Below are 26,100 nucleotides of genomic sequence, written 5' to 3' on the forward strand. Positions count from 1 at the left end.
GAAGTAAGATACTCAAAGAGACCTTTAAACTTCACACAGCCATCTGAGACTGAAGCTGTCAGTTCTTTTGCACCTGCCTACAGGGCCATGCAGCCCTATCAAAGCCTTCTCTTCTGGTCACTGATGCAGCTGTACAGGGAAGAGGAACTGGCTGCTGTGGTCAGGACTGGCAGATCAACCCTGGCTGGCCTGCCAACAAAGGAAGCACATAGGACAGCACAGCAAGAGGAAGGGCAAAAAAAAATAGTCACAGGCACATGGATTGGAGTCCTAAGGCTCACAAGGTCCCACTGATGTAAATACTTATAGAAAGGGACTCTCAAAAGTAGAGCTCTGTTCTCCCACAACTCTGGCTTGGAGCACAAAGCAGGACACGCCTCAGGGTAGGTGGCTCAAGGTGAGAGAAGGCAGAGCTGCCATTTCCAGGCATATTTGCCATGTCATGGGCACTTGACATGTACCACATAGCTCCTCTCCCTGCACGTGGAAGCATCTAGCTGGGTGAAGAACACTGTTCACTGCAGTAATCCACTGGCAATTTCCTGGTTCCTGGGGACCAACTTTTAAACAGTATATAAACTTGTCTGAAAAAGCAGTAAATACATCCCGCAGTGTTGCTGCATTGTCTAGGAGTGACAGTGAAGTCAAGCCATCCTCCAGCCCCTCTGTGCTTCCAGTTTCAAGCAAGCAGCTGATTCTTGGGCCTCTGTTGCTGGCAGCTCAGATCCTTGCTCTGCTCTTTGTGACCCAGCTCCATTCCTTATGTGTTATCCTTAATGCTTGTTGCAACCTGTTCGATCCAGGTCAATTCAATCTGTGGCAGTGGCTCCACCACCATATGGAGAAGGTCTCTGCACACAGCATCTCACACCTACCTCCTTCTACCTCAGCAAACAAATCACTTCAGTACCTTCATGGATTTTTCATCATCAACAGCTTTGCTGTAACTTCTGGTCTCCCTCTTCCCTTGGCAAAAATCAGCCTACAGTCACAGCCAAATAGTTAGGGTAGAACCTCACCCATATTGCAGTAACTCACTCCCTTCCCCATCACAGAAGCTAAACTCTAGAGGCTTCATTAAAACCTCACACTGCTCGTCATTCTTCACCTTCGTAACACAGGGCAGTGCTGTGCACTGTTTAGCTTGGACCATCAAGGACATGAGGAAAGAGCTGTTTATTTTTTTTGACTTAATTATACATAAAGCATCTAGCACAAAACAGCCCAGTGACTCGACTTCTTGGCGTAAACACAGGTAACTAAGGGTCATGTGCACAGCCCTGGTGCTCACAGCCATCTGTCACATTCCCCTGCCCCAGCCGAGGGAGCGAGCAAAGATGTTACCGAGCAACTGCATGGGCTGATCCCTTCCAAGAGAGAGATCCCTTTTAAGAGACCCATTGTGTCACACTGCTGTCTCTGCAGCCTGGGGCAGGGGCATTTCCAAAGCATCAGGCTGCTTCCCTTCACCCTCTTTTGCAGCCTGACATTGCCAGCTGCTTTGGCCACACAAAGGAAGTCTTGACAATGCCACTGAAAGTCACATCCTGTACACTCCAGACCGATCTGCCATGGAGAACACACCCTTGACTTTCTCTGCTAGTGACATTCCTGGATGGGAAGCGACTTGCAGCACACTACTGAGACAAAAGGCAGACATCAAGCCAGCACTGAGGTAAGGCCATCATGGCCCAAAGCAGCCACCTGGCTTGGCTCAGCCCTGAAGACAGGTCCCATGTTGCTACTAGAAACAGATCACTCTCACTGGTGGCACTGCTCCTCACTCCTGCTCTGGGAACAGCTGTGATGATTGCTCAGATCAACAGAAAGCTGAGCCACTTGCTTCTCATCAATCCTAGTCAGAGGAAGGGCCACCCAAACAGCTCAGAAGAAAGGAATGTGCATTGGGCTGCAGTGGGGCAGCCAGTATCAGTACAGAGTGCCCAGCAGGCAGGACATGGGAAGGCAGGTAAGGCACAGGGATGTGGACATCCAGGTCGATTTATTACATACAAGAAATAAAATTTCCATTAAAAAAAACTCCACTTGTGGCTCTTGATGCTGGTTTTACAGGATTGGCCTCATGGTGACAAAATCGAAGTTGTATGACTCCGGCAGGCCCTGGTGCCGTGTGCGGTTGAACCGTCTCCAGGTGAAGACAGGGAGACCGCCCTGCACCGGAGGGCCATTGATGGCAGAGGCTGTGAACGCTGCAGCCAGGCGGAAATCTGACACCTGGAACAAAGGACAGGAACCCGGGGCAAAAGGGCAGCGTGAGGTTTGACACGTCCCCATCCCAGACAGCAGGAACAGCTCCAGGAGATTTGATAACAGTAAGGTGAGGGAAGCGAGCAGAGGGAAACACGAACAGGCAGCAATTCCTCCCCTTCGCAGAGGCATCTCCGGCCATGCAGCAGCCAATGCTGAATGACAGCAGCAAAGCACAAGCCCACACTTGCCCTCTAGCCCTTGCACTAGCCAGGCTGAAAGAGCCAGTTCGTGCATCTGCCCGCAGGGCAAGCCTCCCTGGGTTTATGGGGCTACAGCAGGAAGATGAGGGTGTCTGGTCTAAACTCTGCTGCATGTTGAGCACTTGGGCCATCCTCTGGGGCATATCAGGGTAATTCAGGAATGGGGAAAGGCAGCACAGAGTTAATATTGCTACCCAGACTCTGCCCTGTTCCTTCATTGTCTCCAAAGAGGTTCCCAGCCTGCTCTACCTTTCCAAACTAAGACCCTAAAATTGCCTGTAGGGTTTACAGCTAAAACAGGTTTGGCCTCCGCTCTGGGTTATTTCTTTCAACACCCTGTTCCACCCCCAGCCCAGCCCATTCCCCTTGCCTAACCATCTGGCTAAGACACCACAGCATGCACTGATCATTCACTTACCAGACCCCTCTACACACCCCTTTTCTGCATTCCTCTTATATTACCCAGCTCTGGGAGCCTCCCACTACTGTCCACTGCAACAGGCAGCTGGCTGGATGCAGCAATGGAGATACCAAAATAACCTCCCCAGGCCCATCCTAGCAACCAAACTCGTAATCCAGAAATGCAGCAGGCTGGGCCCCACAGGATAAAACACTGTACAACTTCTCAGCACACCAGGGCTGCACAGTTGCTTACTTGGGCATTGCTCTTCACAGTGAAAATACCATATAACCTGCCTAAAATAAATGCTGCTTTCTCCAGGACAGTGGGTCTAAGGATTTTCCCACACCCCCCCTAAAATGCAAAACTTCACCAAACTTCTCAGAAAGCAGTTTTGCAGAGAGGTGAAGCCCCAGAGCAGAGTGGCTTACTAGAGGAGCTAGGCTGCTGTAAATGTAAAGCTAAATTGAGACTGCAACCACATTCCTGTGGGCTCTGGGAGGCACCCACACAGTCCTCATGAACAGGAGGCTGAGACTGTACAACAGTCTCCTTCCCTGAGTGAGCTGAAGACTCATTTCCTGCTGTAAGGCTTTAGGGTTTAACCCCTGAACACCACAGGATCCCATGGATGTAGTTGTTTCATACACCTCCCCCCCAAATCCTCTGCCACTGTGCCAGGACTGATGTCAGGGACAGGAAATGAGACTGCAGAGAATTCCCATCTGAGGATGTGCCCAAGCACTGGGACAGCATGAAAAGAGGGAACAGACATGCCTGGCCATGCTTGCTCTAGTGCAGGGAAACATGCTACAGGTCTGACAGGAGCTCAAACAGTCTGCAGCAAACATTCAGCAGATGTTGAAATTGAGGTAATTTACCTTGGAGTCATAGCAGCCTGCAGGCACTGGTAAAGAAGGATTCAGGTCTTCCCGGCAGCAAATGGTGTTGCAAGGATTGTGTTCAGCATAAGGATCACGCTGATAGTCTGGGGTGAAGTGTGGTGGGAAGGGCAGGAAGGAAGGAAGGAAACAAAAGAAGTTAGTCCCCTAACAAGAAGGTGATGCTGAGTACTGGAGCCACTAAAAGCTGGGTAATTGCACTCTGTCACATTGCTCTTGTGCTTCTCCCCAGGTACAAGTCAGTGCTCAAGACAGGACATTAAGTAGACAAGCTCCTAATCCAAGACCATACAGCTACTTCTGCATCCCAGGGGCACCACTGCCAACCTCTAACCACAAGCATCTGCAATTCCACCTGATGAAATTCCACATGACGAAAGCTTGTAGAAACTTTGTCATGAGAGAAAAGCAGAGGAGAAAGGGAAGTGGCAGGTAGGGTGGGGAGAGGGGGAAATGCAGCAATGAGAGCCTTTTTTTCCTGTTCTGGATTAAAGTAAGTGTCAAGGACCAAAACCTTCAAACACCCACTGCAGTAGCTGCAAGCCAGGAGGGGAAGGTGGACAAGCCTCAGCATCTACGAGCTCACTGCTACTCACAGTCCAGACAGGAACGATACCCCACCCTGGGAGAGGCCTCCCAAACCTCAAGCCCAGTAATCAGCAAGCTCCCTATAATTGGGACTGAAAATACAGCATCTACAGCTATCAGTACTGTGAGATGGGTTTAGCCAGAAGTTAATTAAGATGGGTTTAATCCAGTTAAGGAGAACCCTATCAGGGAAAAATTACAGAGCATTACCTACTGCCCTGGTTAAACCCCTGCTGGCAACTAAGTACCACACAACACTGCTCATCCACTTCCCTCCAAACCCCACCCCTCATGGGATGGGGAGCAGAATCAGAAAAAGGTAAAAACCAGGGGTTGAGATAACAACAATTTTAATAACTGAAATAAAGTTAATAATAAAAATTTAAAAGGGGAGGGAGGGAGGAATAAACCTCAAGAGAAACAAGTGATTCACAATACAATTGCTCACCACTTGCTGACCAATGCCATGCCCATCCCTGAGCAGTAATCAGCCCCTTCCAGCAAATTCTCCCCAGTTTACACAATAAGCATGAGGTACAATGGTATGGAATACCCCTTTGGCCACTTCAGGTCAGATGTCCTGGCCATGCTCTCCCAGCTTCCTGTGCACCTGCTCGCTGGCAGAGCATGGGAAACTGAAAAGTCCTTGACTTATCAACAACTAAAATATCAGTGTGTTCAATAATGCTTAAACTATCAACATTATTCTCACACTAAATCCAAAATACAGTACTGTATTAACCACTAGGAAAATTAACTCTATCCCACCTGCAAAAGACCATTTGCCTGACCATGGAAAAAGACCTTAAGTTTTACAGTAAATTCTCTGGTCTGATCTCATCTAACTGTTGCTTAGGATTTAAGGCTTTCAAGATTGACAGGCTGTAGATGTATTAGGTGATAGCAGCCCATAAAGACTCTTGGAGTACTCTCTCTTGGAGTCGGAAGATTTCTGGAAAAGTCAAACGGCAAGCCCAAGGAGGCCCTGTTCTTGATAGAGCAATTTTAGCCCAGTTTCCTACCTCGAAAATAAGCTTGTGTTACCTTTTTGCTTTGTGCGTATTCTGCGTTTAGGGCAATATAACTGATCTGTAGGAGAGGCTGCAGCTTCCCACTATAATCCAAGAAATAAAAGTAACACTGCTCATGAAGATCAGCTCCACAGTACACAAGCATGTGTCTTACTGTTGTATCTCATGATGTACTTCATGCTTTCCAAGTTGGTCACCTTGCCCTGGTCTCGACGGAAGATTTTTGCTCTTGGAGCAAGCTCATAGGAGAAATCCATGCCATACTTGACAACGTATGATGCATACCCACTGAGATTGTAAATCTTTTCATGGAAAGGGATATTGTACGAAGGCCAGTAACCTGCCAGAGACAAACCCCAATCTGTTAATCACTTAGAAAAGCTGGATGCTCTTGCTTATATCAGAAAAGAAAATCAGTAATTTTCCCTGTTGCATTACTTTAGCAGCATGTCGAGGAACAACACAGAAAACTGGTTTGAACACAGTAAGGCAACAGTCACTTGCAGCATGACCAGGGTTGACTCCCAGTGCAACACCACTGGAGACTGTGTGTACCCAGGCAACCCGCCCCCAGACTTCCACCCTCAGGACTCATCCTGCAAAACAGCTGAGATCAGACTTGCAGGAGCCTGAGGTGAACATGCAGCGTGGCCACAGCCCTCTTGCAGACGTTTCCCTGTTGAATCTCAAAGGACTACAAGATCATTTATCTCCACCAAACTTCAGAGGGGTTTGAATTCAAACCTTGAGAGGTTTGAATTCACTCTGGTTTTGCCCCCTTCCGTCTCACCAAAGCAGAGTACACACCATGCTGAGATGTCAGGGATGCACTGACACACACAAACACACTCGGACCACAGAGCTACTTGGAGTGAACAGCAGGCATGCCAGCACACACATGCTTTGTGCAGTGGGGATTGCACAGAGTGATAAGAAAGAAGGGGGATTGCTGCACAGTTGCCAGTAGCTGCCTTTGAAGGTTAAGTGATTCATCAGCAGAGCAGAGCCCTGCTCTAACTTCTCCAAAAGCAATCCTGCAGTTTTGTTAACTCTGAAGAGCAAAGGATGCCAGGCAGAATTCCAGAGAAGAGTTTTAGGTAGGTGACATAAAACTGCCTGAAACAAGACCACTGTAGAAAGCTATTGTAAAGAGCCCAGAGACCTTCCAGGTCAGAATCTGGGTATAGGAAGTCCTGGAATAAGTAAGAATAGATACCTATACCTTAACATTTAACTTTTTCTGGTTTTTAGGCAGCAAGTATATAACATGAGCTAGGCCCAAGAGTAGCACACTTTCAAATTGTCTCCAAAGCACTAACATTCCCTGTTGTTCATTCTCAAATCACACACATCGGGATCTGGCTTAGAGATTTACTATCTAGGCACTGGTAAATGCAGGGCTCCACATATTAACATCAGCCCAGCACAATGTGAGAAGTCTGGCTGTAAGGTGCTCAAGGAACTCACTGGGAGCAATACACACAAATACAAACCAGACTTCCTGAAGGACAGATACGCAGACAGCATAAGCTATAGAACACTGCCAGAGTGGAGGCCTCACCAGCTTGGGTCCTGCCTAGGATAGGGAAGACAGGAATACCCTGTCTGCTGGCATTTGCTTACGTGACCTAGAGCCTACCTGAAGGAAATAGGTTGTGTACAGGCTATGTTGTAATACAGGCGTCCTTCAGAAATTAGCAACTTTCCAGCCTCTAATGATGCAGGCCAGAGGATACAGATACATCAGCTTCCGTTTAGTTGTGATTCAAAAAGGTGCTATTGTCTCACATGAATGCAGTGCGTACAGATGACCTCCTTCTCCCACCTGGAAAAACTTTTTGTTAAAATTGCTAAAACAGAGGAAGCTATTGAACTTCTCCTCCAGCAAGAGCTCTTCTGTGTCTCAGACTCTGCAAGACTGCAAATCCCATGCAGAGAGTGCAGCAGTCAACCTAAGCCAGGCTTTATGCAAGGGCTGATGTAAGCAGTGAAACCTGGTAGGGTGCACAGCAACAAAAAAACAAGTCAAGAAAGACTGTAAGGTTGAAAGTGGGGGAAGGGGGATGACATGAAGGCAGAAAAAATTCCCTGAATCAAAATGTTTTCCTCCTCTGCCCATTCAGAGCAAAAGGTATCAGTAATATTGAGAGAGAGAGCAATGAGAATATTGCACGTATGGTGGAAGACACTCAGATCCCAGGTTTTGCTCTGATGTGTTGCTTTTGATGCATTACTCATTCATCATCAAGAAACATGAACTGCAGCCTGCTCCTGTGACCTATTCTTTCACCAAAGACAGTGTTGTCCTCCTTCACCTCTTCTAAAGGATTCCTGCATTTTTGTTGTCAATATACAGAAAGCACCTGGACATCTTTGCCTGGAAAGGACAATATAAGAGGTGCCTGGTTTTGAGAACTCACCTGCACTGGCCTACAAAACAAGATGACAGAAGCCATAAAGAAAAAGACTTTCGATTTTCAAACCTGTATAAGGAAATGTTTCCTTTTTCCTCAGTGCAAGGCTTACTACAGCAATACCTGTCTTTGTTCACCTGAGATTTCAATTCTCATTCTCTGTTGTTTCTAGGTTTATGTTTCAAAGAGATTTAAAAAGGCAGTGCTGGTGGCAAACTCACTCTGACCAAACCAGAGTGCCCAAATTGCATTATCTTTGGACACCAGCAACATAGCAATGATGGAGAGTGCCAGGGTCAGCTATTCTACAAACACTAGGCCAGCACTGATCTTGAGAAAGGTAAACCTCCTTCACTTGAGCTGCTCCAAGCATCTGGGAACAGGGCAGGGGCCTTGATGGGACTTGTCTGGTGTCCTGCATGGCATGGAGGACAGATCTCCTGCTTACAGGAGCAGTGTCGTTTTACAGCAGCTGAGGTCTCCAATGCTGCACTTCAGCAGTGCTTAGCCCACCTTGTGTGCTGAGGGCTGTTCTATTGTTTAAGCTCCCAGAGACTGACTGCTCTGTTATCCAACACACACAAGGTACCTTTAGATATCTGGGAAAAGACACACTGTAGGTGTGAAGTAACGTGTAACCTCTAATATGTGCTACCACCTTTAAGAACAGAGTAGCTACAACATCTCAGAGGGAAGAAGTGGTCACGGTGTGCCCAAGCCCAGGAGGTGGGCTCAGTCCTACAGGGAATGCCACACAGCTGCTCCAAAATCATTGCTGAAAAGGAACTCGGGGTACCTGCCAAGCCCGGCCTCTCTGCACAGGTATAACACTGCCATGACAGGGTTGCAATATTTCCAGTGCCAGAGCTAGAGGGTCTCCATCAACTTCTTTATCTGCACCCCACACACAACACAGCTCTGAGAAGCCCAAGGCAAAGGAAGCCAAAAGAGCCAGATATGCATAAGGGAGAGACATGGGACTTTTCCAAATTATCAGTATCTTATAAAACCATACTGACAATGTGGCAGTGCCTGGAATAAGCCAGAACTTTCCAAGAAGCTAGACACAAGCAAAAATTTCAAAGAGAAACAACCCCAGCTGCTAATATAGACAAATTTCCCATCGTTTTGATGATGAGCAATTCATCAATTTATCCCCTCAGCATGTGATTAAAGGAAGGAGCACAAAGCACCAGACACACTTAAGGCTCAGGCTTTTTGTTGCTGACATAAGTGTCTAGTAAACACTTGTGAATTAAACCTGACAGTGAGTGTTTTGCTTCACCAAGATTTTTGTTTGTTTTCCATCAAGTTACTGCTAGTCTTGCTAGGGAATTAAAGAACCTTTTAAAGAGCAAATATTTATCAGAAAACAGAGATCCAGAAAAGTTCAGGAGATGAATTTAACATAGAACTTCTTCGGTATTCAAAAGTTCATCTTCTTGCAGGGTGACCCACTCAACAACCATTTCAAATAGCATTACAGTTATTTAGTACGGCTCCAAACAGATCTCACATTTTCCCTCATCAGTCTCTACAACAGGGCAAAATATTACCAGAAAAAAGGCAAGGAGGCAAGCAAGCAAGGAGACAAAGTCTATTTTTCCCTCCTCTGCTTCTAGGAGACACAGATGCTCACTGCACTGCTGCCAGAGCGTACCAGATAAATGAATACATTGCAATTGACCCAGCTATAGAGGGCTGCTCACACAAAGCTTCCTTACTTTAAACTCAGGACTAGTGTTCAACAAACCCTTCCCTGGTACAAAACACAATTCTTAGTTGGCATCAAGAGATGGTTTTCCTAAGCCAGTAACTACTGTAGGAGCTATTACCTTTCCGGAGAACATTTGTTTGATCAGAATATTCCACAAGGGTTGGGATCTGCTCAACAATGTACAGTGCACCATCATCAAGGCTCCTCTGCAGCTTGACCTTCTTCAGGTCTAGAACCATGTACTGATTGTTGTAGGTTCCTAGGTATGAGAGCAGAGAGAGTTACATGTCCTGCCAAGGGAAGGAAACGAGTACAAGAGGTAGAGGGAACACATCTCTTTTCCTAAGATGCATATGAAGGCGTACTTACCAGAGTTGCACTTCGAGAAGGTCTCTGCCCAAGTTTTGCCATCCTTTGCCATCATGTTGGCAATGCGGACCCTCTGCCAAGCTAACAAGGATTCAGGCACCACTTGCTTAATGAGGGTTTGGTTGAAAACACTGTTGGTAGTCTGCAACATTACCAAGCCGCTGCCTAGTATGTAAAAGTCATCCAGGGACACCAAAAAGCCTTAAACAGGAATAACACAAAAATTGTTATCTTTGTGAAGCTTTGATATACTCATAGAACAAAACAGAGAGACAAGCCATGAGGATATGGATGAGTCAATGCATGTGTGTGTGAAATCAACCTGTACAAAGATTAAAGATGAGGTGGTAACTTCTGCAAGGGCTTTAGTCCCACCTGTCAACAGAGTTTGAAATCAGAAACTGTCACACTTTCAAGACACCTAATTCTTTGTCTAAAGCATTTGCTTTGTATTTGTATGCCAAGCTTGGAAGCTGCTCCATAAGTCAACCTATGTCTTATTCTTATGCTGAGGATTACAGACACTAAATGCCTATCGAGTGTTTCTAACAAAGAAATGAACTAAAAAAACCATAAAAATTCAACAATGAAAACCAAAGCAAAGTACAAACTCCACAAAGACATTTTCATTAACCGGTTTCAGTTTTAGATTTTTAGTCTGTAAAGACAACAGAAATTAATTTAATTAATTTGAATTAATCCCCTTAATTAACCTCTTCTGTATTAAATCAAGCCGAAAAACCTTTCTTCTAGTTTAATCTTTTCCCATCTAAGTATTCTTAAAAGCATCTCCAGCAAATGGGTCTCTCTTAAATCATAAACCACATCCTGTATATGAGGAGAAGCTCTACCTATTCCTCCTTCTGACATATTGTCACTGGGTTTTTTTATGCCTGCCAGCTCTGCAAAGTGAATACAGCGATGGATCTGTGGGCAGGATTCCCTTCCAGGTTACATGCCAACAGAAGTACTAAGTCCAGTTGCAAATCCTTCGCCAGGAGGTGGCATACAGAGCTGCAAAGGTCAGCTGTGCCTTGGATAGTGTGGGGACTACTTGTACAGCAGAAATAACCTGGCTTTTAGATTACTCAGCAGACACGTGGCTGCCAGGTTAGGGAAGAACAGTTGTTAACGGAGCTCCTGGTGGGGAAGTCATACAGAACCTAAACTCTTGTTAGGAAGTTTTTAATCGTATCACAGTCTTCAAAGAGTACAAAATGCTAAAATGCTGTGCAACACCATAATAGCCAAGTTCCTCTATGAAATCTCCCACAGCAAGCTTTATTAATGCAATCTGCAAACAAAGGTCACCAACCTATGAAAACAAGAAAGACAACCCAGCTCTGCCTCCTATTCCTGTGCTTTTATCAAAAGGCAGACCACCTTCAAACAAAAGTAATGTTTAAGGGCTCTATTTCAGCAAAATTTCTTTCAAGTAGCAAGTTCTCAAATTAGAACAGATCCAGAAAAATACACTGTGTGGTCACCTGTTCTCTAAAAAAATATCAGTATAGAATAGACTGAGCACCCTGGCAGCTGGTATTTTACTCATTGGAAGAGAGTCAATACATTATGTACATTATCAGCAGAGATCTCTCTCAAGTAAGTAAATACAAGAGAAACATCCTAAACTTGGCTCTGACAGTCTATTTTATACAAAGACATGGGATACTCTAGCAATAATCTGCTGCATAACAAGTCAAGTGGTGCTTGCCCAAACAGAGACAATAATTGAAATTGTTAAAACAACTGTGATATGAATTGAGCATCAATTCCTGTGGGTGACGATGCCAAGTGCCCCACTTCAAAACAAAGTAGTTTCTTTCTTCGATTTCAATTAATAGCTGACATAGAACAGAAAAACTTGACTCAAAGCAAGTGCTAACACAAGGAATGATGCTGAATTAACTGAAGGCTGAACTCCACAATTCAAATAAACAGCAAAGCTCAGCTAAGCTGAAAAGAAGGGGATTTCCTTCTGGGCCTTAGTATTTACCAAGTTTTATCCTGCAATGTTTTATAACACAACATGCCCTCCATGATACACCATTACTAGCCCAATTATTCCAAGATGGCATTTACCATTTTGATTTAAGGCACAGGCAACTCTGAAACAAAGGGAAGCTAAAACACAAGCAACAGGCTACCCACAGTAAAGACATCCACAAAAATAAAACCTGGGAAGAGAAGTCTAGAGATATCAGCAGACCTTTGATGTCCTCTTTTGCCATTCTTCTAAGCGCGTATGAGAATCTGTTGTACTTGAAGGTATTATCTCACTGTACATTTCTTCTTTTTTTTTTTCCCTGTAAAACCATCTCTGTAAACCCACACTCCATTTTTGTCAGAACACTCAGTTAATTTTTTTTTTTAACCCCTTCCTCCAATGAACCTGACAACTCCTACATAGAAACAAGCAAAAGTACTTCTGATAGCATCTTCTGGATCTGAGCCATTTAGATTCAGTTTCCAAATGCCACTGGAAAACTGAAGTTTCCAGAGTCTGGAGTTTCACTCATCATGACATTAATCAGCCAAGCAAAGCAAAGCATTTTTGCAATCTGAGCCACAGTGTTCTCCAGAAAGCACATCAAAGAACATGTGGGTGGCAGCACGTTCCCTGCTGCTATTGTTCCAAAACAGGTAGACTGCTGCTTTCTGAACCAGACGGCATCAGCTTTTTTGGTGCTTTAAAAGGTCATTGTGCTCATTCAAGTGCAGAAAGGGTCAGCTTTACAGGCTGAAGTCAAAGCTATGAGGTCTAGCACACCGCTCAGGGATCGGAGTAGCTCCTGGCTGAGATGCCCAATGCTCTGGTGTATAAACACACTTGAACACAGGAAAGTAGAGGTATTCTCTGGATTAGTGGAGAACCAGTAGCTGCTTCTCATGTCAAGACCCATCAGCTGCCTTCCTTCCACTTGCACACCTCTCCTAGGCACTAAGAAATAGCACATCCCACACTACGGTTCTGATCTCATGTCCAAAGTTCACCAGACACTTTCCTTTGCTTCCCTCCAGGTTTTAAACAGATGTTGGAGGAAGCAGGGAAGCAGGAAATGGTCTGGCAATACCTCATGAGCAAGATGGATCCCTGAGAACAAGGGCTACCACCCCTTCCATGGTTTGCTCCTCCCAGCTCTTCCTCAAGCTGTGGGGAAGGAGAACGCTGCACTAACACCAGATTATTTCAAAGCAAGGGACACAAACTACCTCTCTCTCCTGCCTTAGCAGCACATGTATAGTCATCCATCAAGACAACCTGTGCCACCTCACTCCCATATCACAGCCTAGCTCAACCAAGAAAGATCCCAATAGCAGACCAGAGGAGGAAAGGTAGAAGTAAAATTCTTCAACTCGTCTTCTTCAGCTATTTTGTTTAAACTGCTAAAATCAAATTAACATACTTTAAAAGACCGTGGGTCAGCACAGAGAAGATAGTTCAGTATCCAAACCAGAGTGCTTGGTCACAATGGCACATTCCCGTTCTTAAATGGAGTTCAAAAGAGCTCCATCCAAATAGATGGACATCCTGGAAGCTGCAACCTCCCTGCTATCCAAAGAAAATGGCAGATTTTACCCGTTAGTTTGGCTCATTTCTTTGAATGCCTCAATGGGCAGTGTAAAGAAGTGACTGGAGGCAGGGGGAAAGGGACACAGAGGGAGGAGAGGTGCAGGTTTCTGTCTGATCCATCACTAGATACGTGGTATAAAACATAGCACCTACCTTGTCTCTATCATCACTTTCTTACTCCCCCAAATGAGCACATCTTCACTCAACATTTGTGAGGAACAGTAACATTCTCTGTACAATTTCTCTCTGCTGTGCATTGACTCACCAGCCACAGGAAGTACTTATGTCCCGAGCTTGAAAAAGACAATGAAACTCAAGCTTTCAGTTCAGAGACATTCCTCCTTTCCAAAGTTCACAGAACTGTCCTACGTGCAGCTCTGCAGACAAAGACTATGAGCAGAGGTCAAGTGAGGATTAAGGTGATTTAGTGCAGAAATGAGCAGCAAGTGAAGAAATGCTGCAAAAACAGAGATTACAACTCCAGTTAATTCCCATTTGACTGTGCCTCTGCAGAACTACTGCTACTCCAAAGGAGAGAAAGCAGCAAAGAGAAGATATGCTCTTAACAATGGACATTTGAACATGGTGGCAGAACAGATAACTGCTGGGGAAGCTGGGATGGACTCTGTAATTCCTGCCTGTCCTCCTACCTGCTCAGTCGCAACACGAGCAAGGAAGTACAAGGCCCTCCAGCTGTACCACAATGCACACCCCAACACAAATCACGGTTAATCAATAGCCTCAGAACCTCTAAACTGAGTCAATACTAATTTTTGCAGTCTAGTTTTATTGAAATTCAATAAATAAATAAATAATATGGATAATTTTACTCTGTGACCCCAGGAGAAATCATGGATTTGGCACATTCCTTCTCAGAAGACAAAGGACTCCTTAATGTTTTCTGACACAGCTTTTGGACAGCAGCATAGTTTTTACTTTATATCCAATCTTGTTGGATGACAAGAATCTTTGAATAACTCAGTTAAGTGCCACTGAAGGCCTGGAAGGGCACCTGTCTTTTAATGCGCTCTGTTTCCTCCAGAAGTTAATACTTCTATGTTCATAGGATCATGTTACTATTCAGGAGAGATTACTAGGTTGCCCTTTCTTACTGGTTCTTAGTGTCCATCAGGACAGAGAATAAGAGCGGGAATATTTATGCAGGGAGACATTAAAATTGTCAAGTTGAACCATGGCCAGGACCTGCAGATTCCAGAGTCAGATGCTCTGAAAATATCCTCTCTCATCATAACATGGAGCAGAGGAATTTGGCAGTTGCCGCCTTCCTACGTGATGTCCCTAGCGCATTACTAAGCCAGTGCTTACTCATCCCATGGAAAATTGCAAGTCTGTGAACTACACTCACAGCTAATGCAATTTGCTGCAGTCAATGGACTATGCTTGTCTAGTGCTTGTGATAGCACCCTGTAATCAGGCAGCCAAGTGAGCACACTTTGCATACCACAAGCCTCTCAAACTTCACTGTAGCCACGGGAACTATGCTTTGCAACAGTTCTCACTCAGTTTTGTTGGTACACCTTCCCACATCACCATGTCAGAGTCCACATGGCAATAGGAGGCTTTAAAAAATAAGCCATCTCTGCAGACCTTAACACTCTCAGGAAAGCACACTGGGATCTTGTTCACTAATGAACAGACCATAACCATTTCAGCAAAGCAGTAGCTGATTTTCAGGTATCCTGCCACACAGTATGCTTTATCAGTCTGAATATTTCTATTTCCTTATACAAAGAATCCACAAAAGGAACAACCAGAAGACATCACCACAGACACCCACTAAAAATAAAATAATAAATACTCTGTGTGGTTGATCTTGATCCCCAGTTTTGAATCTGCAGCACAATGCAGCACACAACAGTTGCTAAACAGAGCCACACTCTTGTGAAGGGTAGTGCCATCATCAGTATTTCAGCTGAGAGACATGAGAGCCAGAATAACCTTGTGAACATTCACGTGATGAACAGAGATCAGAAACCCTTGCTTTCTTACCAAATTACAGAGGCTTGCAAGATTTCTTGCAACAAGTGAGTGAAATTCCTCCAAGGCAATCACAGATAACCCAAGCTCTTGAAAGACTGTACACCTAACAAACATTCAGACTACCTCTACCCCTCCCTCAAATTAAAAATCTCAGTTGTCAGAAAATGTTGCATTCCTGAGGAGGATCACTGAGGAGGATCAGAACCCCAAAGAAAAAGGCTTGTTTTCAATGTGAAATGAATGCAACTGCTTTTCAAAACATTTTCCCAGTCACAGTCTCAGGAGTCCCTGCCATGAAAGACCCCTGCAGTAAGGCACCGTAACTCAATAAAGCATGTTTTGAAATCATCAACCAACAAAACTTCATGAGAATGAGATAGTCTCCTACAGTACTTACTTCACTTAAAATGTTTTATGGAGATTCTTGCGTGTTTAGGTATTTTTGAACTTGAAATTTCACCTCTAAAAATTTATGCCATGTCAACTCTAAGAGGGAGTCATAGATTTGGTTTTTCACATTCCTATTTCTTGGTGCTCTTCTGTAGCAATAGTACATATTTTGCCACCGAAACATTACTTTCTGGCAGTTTCTAACATTTGGCCTAATGTTCCCAAAAGAGACTCTAAATATTTTGGCTGGCTATATTACTGACACACCAAATAAGCATTAAAAAATATTTTTACAACAGCTTATAGAGAAGCTGGAAGAGGAAGATGGAATAACAAAACAACTAAAGGCTTCTGAACCCAACATCAAAGAAGCCAATACACTTTTGAACAGCAAGTGTTTGATACTCAGTAATAATCCCATTACACCACGAGTCATGTCACATTGGTGAACAGAAGTGCTCAAAATTGTTATTACCAAACATGCAAATGCTACAGGCAAAGTGAGGAGTTCAACACTTGAGATGACTGCAGACTACACAAGCAGAATTCCAAGCAGCATGTTTGTGCCAGAGGTAAAATATTTAACCAGGGCTATTCAGAGCACTGAAGGTGATTAATCAACAACAAAAGACAACAACAACAATATCATGTTCAAGACAGAAAATTCAAGGTGGTATTTTGTCCTCTTGGTGGCTGAAAGTTTCAAGGTATATTGAAGCCAGTGCTTGTTGAGTTACCATCCTTTTCACAGCCAAGACAGCCACAAGACAGTAAGGTGGTCCATTCCAAATTGAATATCTACATTGTTTTGGTTTTTTTGACTTTACCTGGGTAACTACTGAATGAGACACGGCTGGTGCTGGTGTATGGATCAACTATATTGAAGTTCCAATGCTTATATATTCTCAGTGTGGCTGCATAAGTAAACCAGCTGGAATGGGCAAAATATATATTCTCATATCCAGGCAGAACCTGGAAAACAGAAGCAGAAAGATGAATAATTTCAGACCCCACAGTATTCTGCATTTTTTCTACTTGATAGAAACTAGGAGAACTACTTGATTTAAGTAGTTTGATTAATTGCATTGTTGAAGAAAGAGCAGATTCTTTTGTTTTTAACTGTGTACTATATGAATTTCTGAAACCTCTGGAAATAATTCTTGCCGACGCGTTATGTTCAAAATAAAACACCTTGGGGTTATTTGGGATACCTGCATCACATGGTATGTTTTTTCTCCCCAGTTTCATTTTGAATATTTGTATTCACACATTCAGATCAGATCTTTGCAAACATATCCAACATTAATTTAAAACATGCTGTTTCTGTGATAATTCCCCTAGTTCACTTTGAGGTGAAGTACAGAAGCACTTACAAATGCAAGTAAATTCAGTTTGAAAAGGTAAATATATATATTGATAGTACATCTCTTCAAAATATTTCCCTGGTTCTATGATCTGTTGTTAGCTCAGAAACCTCTTGCTGTAGGCAAATGCTTCAATTAATGTTTCTCAATTTAAGATGAATATTGTTGCTCTGCAATACATGGAGCCTCCAGATGCTGCTTAAATCCTTAATAATTTTAACTGAAAAATGTAATTGCCACCATGATGCATCAGTCACTTATCTTAAAAATGTGGGAGATTTTTCTGTCATCATCCCATTGGAAAGACATTCAAGGGCATCACTGACTATTAACAGAAAACATTACCCACTTGCACCCATTTGTTTTTACGTTAGCACCGTCCTTTAGTTTAAGTAATCTTTTTCCTTTTCTCCCTGTTTGCCCAATGTATTTGTATTCACTCACAATACCCCTTTTCAGACTTTACTTCTCTAGGTGAAATGAGTTACTCTCTTCCAGTCTCCTCTCCATGGTAGTACCTCATTCCCTAGTAATTCTAGCAGCTTTTCACCATCCATCTCTGTGGTTTTGGTTTGGTCTTTTCCCTCCCCTTGAACACAAGTGAGAAAAACTGGATTCAAAATCCTACGGAGGCACAAATGTCAACTGCATAAATGCAACTTGATCATTGACAGAAGTCTCTTCATGCATATGCAACACGAACAGGGAAGACTCCAGAAATGTACACTCATGGCACTGCAAATCAACAGAGTCACTGGAGATTAAGTTCTGGTGCTCACCTTGATCAGTGCAGAGCAGTGTCCCATGTCCCACTGGTATCTCCCATGGCCTCCTGGCTCCACATCGCATTGTCCACCCCGTGCAGAATAATCAAATAATGCAGGAATAAGGTCCAACAGGTCTCCAACTGCATTCAGAAACTGGACATCAAAGTTGCTCAGTGGCTGAGGAAAGAAGAAGAGAAAAAATGCTTTGAGACAGAAAAGCATCAAGACAACTTCAGTGGTTAGAATTTTTCTTTTGCTCCCAAAGGAAGCTCTTTTATGGTCTATGAAATGCCTACTGACAAGGCCCAGATGCTCACACTCAGTATGGCCCCAGGCACTGAGGAAACTTTCAGGGTCTGGTCCTTGTGGTGGCATTACCAATGCTATGATTTCTGAGGCAAAAAGGAAGACATAACTGTAGCTTATGAAACCTTAGTGTGTGTTTGCAAGCAGCATACCCATCAGTCTGCTGTTACTGGTACACTGAGCTAAGATTTCATTTTTTTTGTTTATCTAGATGTCTTTGAAGAGTCTTCCACTAATGCTCTTGGGAGCTCTCAGATTTTTATAAACACTGCAATTTAAGACATCCTCAGGACTGAGGAGGAAGAAACGAATGAGGGAAACAATGTTAACAATACCAGTCAAACTAGCTGAAAAAGGTAAGTCAGTCAAAAGGCACTCTGCTATGTGCTTTTGAAAACTCCACATGGTTGGAGCTATCCAGGGTTAACAGGGTTAACTACACTCAGCTGGTTCTGCAACACACTCTTTAGAACCTCCTCTTACTTTGCCTCATCAAAATAAGAGCTTAATAGTGGTTTAACCTCAACCTTCAAATACCGTTTTCTAAATCTTTCCTGTTCTTGATTTCACCATGCCTTTACTTAAGGCAAGGCTTAAGGAAAAGGAGTCAGAACACACATCACTTTAGGGCTGTGAATAGTAATTTTATAATGCCACAGAACCATATGGCAAAGAAACACATTGCTTGCAATATAAATCACTGTTACTAAACCATATAGCTGACCTCTCTACAACCCCAATGAAGGGGGACAAGGAAAAATTAAACAGCATCAAATCCATTTACTTTTTGTTCAGAAGGCTGAATTCTGTGTTATCCATCTGCTGTTTTGGCAGAGAGAATAACCAACAGGAAAACCAGAAATAATGTAAACACCAGTCCATGTGTCCCATAGGAAGGAATTAAACCTTCCCACAATGCTTACAAAGACAAGCAAGAGAAATAAGCCATTCTGACAACTAAACCCTTTTGTGGCAGAAGGCCCCAACAGGTGCTATAGTCTGAGGAAGAAATCCAAAACAAACTTTCATGTATGTCACATTGCTTTAGTTCACCATGTTTTTGCTGTAGGATCCAAACAGGAAGCAACATCAAGAGACATGTCTTTGGATAGTTTTAAGCAACTTAGAGGTATGAATCAGTTACAAACCAGTCACAACTTCTATTTCATTGGAAACCATATAGAGAGACTTGGCACTGCTTAAGCACCATTTTTCCCCATCCAGCTGCACTGAAAACCCATCACAAAATAAGAAAAAGCCATTTTCCAATGTCTGATTCACATGGGCATCCCTGTACAGTACCACCAGGAAGGGAGCAAACTGGCTTGCATATCAGATTGCTAAGCTAGCCCCAAGACATTTTAATTGTACTTAACATCCACTTGCTACCACTCCATATTCTCCTTTGTAAAATCTGCCTTCACTGTACGATCTTCAGGCAGCTACATTGATACTGCTACAGCATCAGTCAGAATTGCCTGTGTATTTTTTAAGTTTCACACTTCTATGCTTTCTTACTTTCTTAACTTCTGTAACTATTAGGAAGTCCATTCAAATTAGAACAAAAGTGCCAAGCAATGAAGCTTTCATTGGGCACGGAAAGGTGCTCAGTGAGCAGGAGGAAAGACCCACTCAAACAAAGCACAGGTTATGCAAATTCCTAAGGCACTGGGTGAGATTAGGCTGCCAGCTGCCAAAGCCAGCCAAAGTATCAGAGATGAAAAAGACGGACTAGGTTGTTAAGCACCCCCTAGGCTTCTGTTTTCATTCCCTTTTTGAGGGCCAAGCCAATTTCACTCCAGTTTACTTCCAAAAATTCATTATTCTCTTTTAATAAACCTGGTTTTGTGTTTAAAACTGTCTGATGTGACATCACATAAGCACAGTGCTTCTCTGGAGCCTCAATAAAACAATGTATTCAAACAGAAGACACAGGAATCTGCACTGCAAGACAAATCTGGGAATTTAAGGAGTGGTCTGAGGCATCTGCCACAACAAGGCTGAGAACCCTATTTTTGGAAAAACTACAGCTGATGTCCAGGATATATAGAGAAATCTTCTCTGTGAGGAGTAAATCAGTGTCCACTAGCAAGAATTAGACCCAAAAAACTGCATCATAACAAGTGCATGATATAGGGTATATTACAGTTTTTTGTAATCACCCTCTCCCATCTCACACAGCAATGCCAGGAAAACTCCTTATATACATGGTTTCCATCCTGAAGAAGAATGAATAAACTAAACTGACAAGCAGAGAGGTGGTAAAGCCACAGCAAAAGTCCTTTTGCTAGAATGTGTGGCTCCTCTAGGTACTGTCCTGAACAGCAAAACAAAAAATCAATTTGAGTTTGAGTTACATCACAAGTAGGGAGAAATAAACTTACAAAGGGCAGCAGAAAGGACAGAACCAGCCTTAAAGCCTTCTTTACACGGGACATTAAAATAGGCAAGTTATTCTGTAACAATTGTTTTCCAGTAACTTTTCCAAGCCTGAGCACTCTCAGTACAAAATAAGGAAGTACAAATAGGGAGTTATCCTGGAGTCATTCTAGTATTTAAAACCCTGACACCTCCTTATTCAAGAGTAATATCCCTGCATAGACAAGCCCAAGATTAATCACAGCGTTGGTAGAGCATTAGGCAAATGAAAAGGCTTTATGTTCTTTGAGTGCCCCTCCCTCAGAAATTGTCTTGACAAAAGGGTTGGGTTTGTTTACTGGATATAAAATGTTGCTAAACCAGATGGAACAATGTTACACTTTAAGATGAAGATGTATTCAAATTTTGACATCACTCTTAATGATACCTGTAAATATCAAATTCAAAATACAGAAGTTTACAATGTACATTGCCTTCATGCAGGTCTTAATGGAAGCACCTACCCAAAATAGTCCTCAGGAGGACAGACTCCATGCAATAAAAACACTAAAGTTTTGAACAAGATGCTACAAAGCATTTGCTTCATAAAGAATAAAAAAAAAAAATACTAGTACTGATATCAAACCATTCAAAGTCCAAATTTTCTTTCTGCAACAAGGCTCAGTTACTTGTGGCAGACACAATGGTTCTACAATATTCAAGTGAAGCAGATCTGAAGTTTAGGGGAGAGCAGAAAACCAGAACACTTCAGAGTGACTTGTGTGCACATAATCCAACTCTCACTTAAGAAGTATCTGGATCTGGTTTCAAACTACCATCCATAGCAGCAGACAACAGAAAGACCTGTCACGTGGCTTCCTCAAAGGGCACATCAACTAATCCACCAAACGTAAAACTCCAACCACTTGCAAGTTTGAAAAGGTTATGTGTAGTGCTGATGAGTAAACTTGAAACATGAAAATGTGTAAAATTAAAAGCAGATTAGCCATGAAACAGCTTGTTTCCATTCTCCTGAAAAGGAAACAGTTCTATACAACTTTGCCCAGTGGTCAGTGTTACAATCCACAGACTCTGCAAACATAGCTCCTTTTCTTCATCCCCTTTATCTCTTTTAGCCTTTTCTTGCCAACCAAACAACTTCTCAGTGTTCAGGAGAGCATTTTGTCCATGTATGATCATTCATGCTGCAGGGGAACATAAGAACTTCAAAACCCATCTCCTCCTCCCCTTCTCTTTCTCACGTCTCTGGTATTTTGGAAGGGGAAAAGCTTCCCAGCCTTTCTTCTACAGCATTTATTCTTATTTTAAGCTTAAGACAGTGGGAACAATTGCCCTCTACATAATAGAGAATAATCAGTTGAATTCAGAAGTCACACAGCTTTCCCAACAGCAAGTAGAACATCAGAACATCACGCAACAAAACAAAGACTGTCACATGTTGGGTCTTGGCTTGATTTTGTTTGGGTTTTGGGGGATTTCTTTTGTTTTGTTTGGGTGTGGGTAAAAAAAGGAAAAGAAAAACAGCAAATTCACACAGCAGGTATTTTTAGTATTTCTGATGTTCATTACCATCATGAATTCAAACTACTGAACTAGTAGAGATCAAAAGATCAACTTGCTCCCGATGATGATAATCCAAAGACAAACACATGGAAAGGATTTTTTTTTCAATTAAACAAAACAGTATCTACCAAAGGAAAGAGGTAAGAAGAGACTTTCAAAGCACTAAGGAAAACGTGCAATAGGAATGAGATTTGTTTTTAAAAACATGCAGAATTTGTTACCGAGACTTTCAGTAAGAAATGTCTTTGTTTTATTTTAAGGTGAGAACTGAGTAACAGAAAAGTAAATACTTATTGCTGGAGTTGTTGTCCAAAAAAATATCAAAACAATTGGGTTAATTGAACCAAAGTACAATACTTAAAAATAAGAAAAAAATCATCAATTAGGTGGATTTATTTACCTATCTTTGGATGGTGGATTTCTTTAATCCCAAGGAATAAGGAAGATACTAGTGGTGGTTTTGCTTGTTTGGTTGGTTTGTGAGTTTAGTTGGGGCTTTTAAGTGCTAATAGTTTACAGAAGCTGGGCTGATTCTCAGATAAATGCATGTGTCAAAGCCTGGAACTTTGCATCTGCACCTGTTTTTATTACCCATGTAAGCTCAGAGCGATAGTCTTCCAGCTCTGCTTCCTGAAGGAGATCCTAACAGCAGTTAAGTATGTGTACACAGTTGTAGCCTAATCTCCCAAAAGTACTTAAGAAGTATCATGGTATCCAACAAAATGAACTTCCTGTACTTTTACAGAACTGTCAGGTATCATTTTGATGCCAAGGAAAACCAAGGACCTAGCTGCAAGAGCAGCTGTCCAAAACGTACTCAAAGGTAAGGACTGATGCTAACTTACTGGCTGTGGCAAAGAGAGGAAACAGCAGCACCACTGCAAGTAAGAAATACACACAAGGTGAACATTTCTGCTTTGAATAAAAGTATATGCATCTCAACATCGGTAATAATGTCCAAAGCTAAAATTGTGACTGGCATGGAAAACAGCCAAAATTAATCCCACCAATTGCTGCAAGCACATTTGAGGAAAGAAAAAAAAAAAAAAATTTCCTGCATATAATTCAAGAATGGAGGAGACAAATATTTCTGCCTGAACCACATATCTAAACTTTCACTAAATGCACCATTTTTTTACAGACATGCCGGGGAGATCTCTAAAAACAGGATAAAAATTATTCAGACACTTCAGAGGTCAGTGCTTCTTAGTATCAAATGCACAGTTAAATAAGCAAGCATCAGGGAACACACCGCGCAGGCAGGACATGCCTATTACAAAGAAATAACTCCGACACAAACCAGCACTTTTCCCTTCCCCCCACATGAATCTAAAAGATTCTGAAGCAGCAAAAAAACCAACAACCTGGTGAGCTTGACAGGGCTCTTCAGATACAGGAGTTATGAAAGGCAATTAGTGTGCTCTTTTCCTAAAAAGTCAAGGTTTCTAGTGTTTTCCCCTACAAACTCAAGTCCCTCAAGATGGATTACTATTATGAACACATTTCTTTTTTTCCAGTTTGAGCTGGCTCCCCATTCATGAAAGCCCCAAAGTGACTTCTATACAAGAAAGATGTACACTTTACTAAAATGCAATTGCTTATAATTCAGGACTTCCAACTTCTCAAAATTCTTGGTATGGTTAACCCAGGTAAAACAGTCAACTACAATTATTCAAGTCCTTCCTCTCACACTGAAAAGCCTATTAGGTATTAGACCTTTGGACAGCATTATAATTGCCATACCTCTACTGGAGTTAAAGGAGTTCTGCTATTATACAAGCTGACGATCTGGAATACAAATCTAATTGCAATTGAAGAAAAATTAGAAAAACAAACAAACAAAAAAAAAAAAGGCAACGAAACCACCACCAAACAAAACCCCCAAACCTATTCCATCTGACCTGCCACAGACCATATCTTTTGTAACCATAAATTTTTGAGACTTAAAGACAGAAAAGGAGAAGTCATTTAGTAAAGTAAAACATACACTAAAACAGAAAGGCTTTTAAGATTTGAAATCTAATGCTTGGAAATAAGAATGAAAGCTTTAATGCATTCCCTACATGCTGATTCATGCTGTTACAGGCACTCTTTACACCTAAAGGGTCATTTGCTTAATAACAATTGTAAAGTGACACCAACGAGCACTTTAGAAGTGTCTGTCCTTCCAACATTCACAGGGATGCAAAAGCCACCCCCAACATAACCAGCACACGAATGTCCAGGGTTCCAAGTCCCTTATGAAGAATCTGTGGTTACATGACCTGAGTGCTCAGTCACAGTATCTACACTGAAGAGTCACTAAAGATTTTGCAGAATGGCATGCAGAACGAGTACTTGCTACTAAGTATCCTACTTTTGTTTTTTATTTTTAGAAAGCAGATCCCCTTCTCTCATGTTTGTCCACTGACATCCCAGCCCCAGCTACTGAAAAAGAGGTGCAGTAGTCTTACTGTTCGCTTATGAAGTTTAGCCCACTCGAGGGCTCCCATGTACAGACCATCCAACTGTGCAATAATATAGCCAGCATGTCTCCAAAATGGGTCATCCTTATTATTTCTGATTTGTTGTCTTGTCCATTGATCTTGCTTCCTGCAGAGGAACAAACAGGTTGGGGTTTTCTTGGGTTTTTTTGAGTATAATTGATAATGCAGGGAAGGGACAAATACATTATGACCCAGATGGTCCAGTTTTACTAGAGATTTGAGGCAAATCATGCTTTGGAAATCCTGAAGATATAAACATTATATCCTCCAAGTGTAAATGTTCAGACTTAGGCAAAATACCCTACAATCATGTGCCTCTACCAGATTTTAGTGTCAAAGAAAGAGTTGGACTCCCTGTTTGTGGGGGACTTTGCTACAGCAGATCTAGCATTCCCATACAGTCAGTAAAGGGAAACAAGCATTTGATAGGTCAGATGAACCATTCCCTTTTAAATGCCTATTTAAGACTAAAAATAGATTGACATTTGAAGAGCCTCCTTCTCTCCCCCAGGTTCAAGTGCAATGAAGGCTTTCTGCTGGTGGTGCTCAAATGCTGCCTGAGAACCACGTCTATGCTCCTCTGAGTTACAGGTGGGAGGCCAAACAACTGTACCCTGTGCCAGATCCAGTCAAGAGCCAAATCACCCAGGTTTAGAGCATGAGGCAAGACAAGTTGAACAGACCCTAGGGTAAGAGCCAGCAACATTGTAAGGATCTCTCAGAATTTTCTTTTGCTATGCACAAAGGGCCACAAAAGAACCACAGGAAATGAGGACCAGATGCTGGCCTCTTCCATCCTCCTGTATCTATGCATTCAGCACTATGTAAAGTAGCAAAATAGGACAAACCTGTAAAGGAAACAAACTCTTCCAGCAGTATATGAGTGATAAAACCAACCAGAGTTAGCTTTCTAGAAGCAACAAGATGCAAGAAGTATGTCCAAGGAAATAGGGATGTGATCAGAGCATTTAGGGCTAAGGACTTCCAAGATAACACAGCAACCCACATTGCAAAACTGCTATGAAGTAAAGCAGTAATGCAGGAGTTGAGGATAGAGGCAATAGAAAAACAATACAAGGCCACCTAGTATTGTCCCCCTTCATCCAACAATGCATCTTGGGAAATACAGCTGCCATGCTGTGTCTTTCTAGAAAAAAACACATACACATTGATACGGTAGCTATCCCATTTCTCTCCCTAGGAAGTGCAGAGCAATGCTGAATAATGATAGCAAGGGAGCACTAAGATTTTTTGTTCTATTTTTTGGATAAGCTAAAACCAATCAACTTTATACATGCACACCAATAACAGAATTAGTCAGATATATAACCCCTTATGGAAAGGGCAAGACAAGGCAAAGACGGAAAAAAACAGTCCC

General features: G+C 42.6%; 1 protein-coding gene across 1 annotated transcript in view; it reads right to left on the reverse strand.

Moving 5' to 3' along the window:
• Window positions 1–1,970: 1,970 nt before the first annotated feature.
• Window positions 1,971–26,100, reverse strand: part of PLBD1 (phospholipase B domain containing 1) — a 38,881-nt gene continuing 14,751 nt past the window's right edge. Inside the window, exons 4-11 of the mRNA XM_039571038.1 lie at window positions 24,690–24,828; window positions 18,001–18,165; window positions 16,685–16,829; window positions 9,893–10,093; window positions 9,642–9,782; window positions 5,547–5,732; window positions 3,753–3,859; window positions 1,971–2,235 (exon numbers count right to left, since the gene is read on the reverse strand). Coding sequence (XP_039426972.1) covers window positions 2,068–2,235; window positions 3,753–3,859; window positions 5,547–5,732; window positions 9,642–9,782; window positions 9,893–10,093; window positions 16,685–16,829; window positions 18,001–18,165; window positions 24,690–24,828 — 1,252 coding nt within the window. The 3' untranslated portion in view covers window positions 1,971–2,067. The remainder of the gene's footprint in view (window positions 2,236–3,752; window positions 3,860–5,546; window positions 5,733–9,641; window positions 9,783–9,892; window positions 10,094–16,684; window positions 16,830–18,000; window positions 18,166–24,689; window positions 24,829–26,100) is intronic.

This window comes from Corvus cornix, chromosome 1A, assembly GCF_000738735.6.
Source record: "Corvus cornix cornix isolate S_Up_H32 chromosome 1A, ASM73873v5, whole genome shotgun sequence".
NCBI lineage: Eukaryota > Metazoa > Chordata > Aves > Passeriformes > Corvidae > Corvus > Corvus cornix.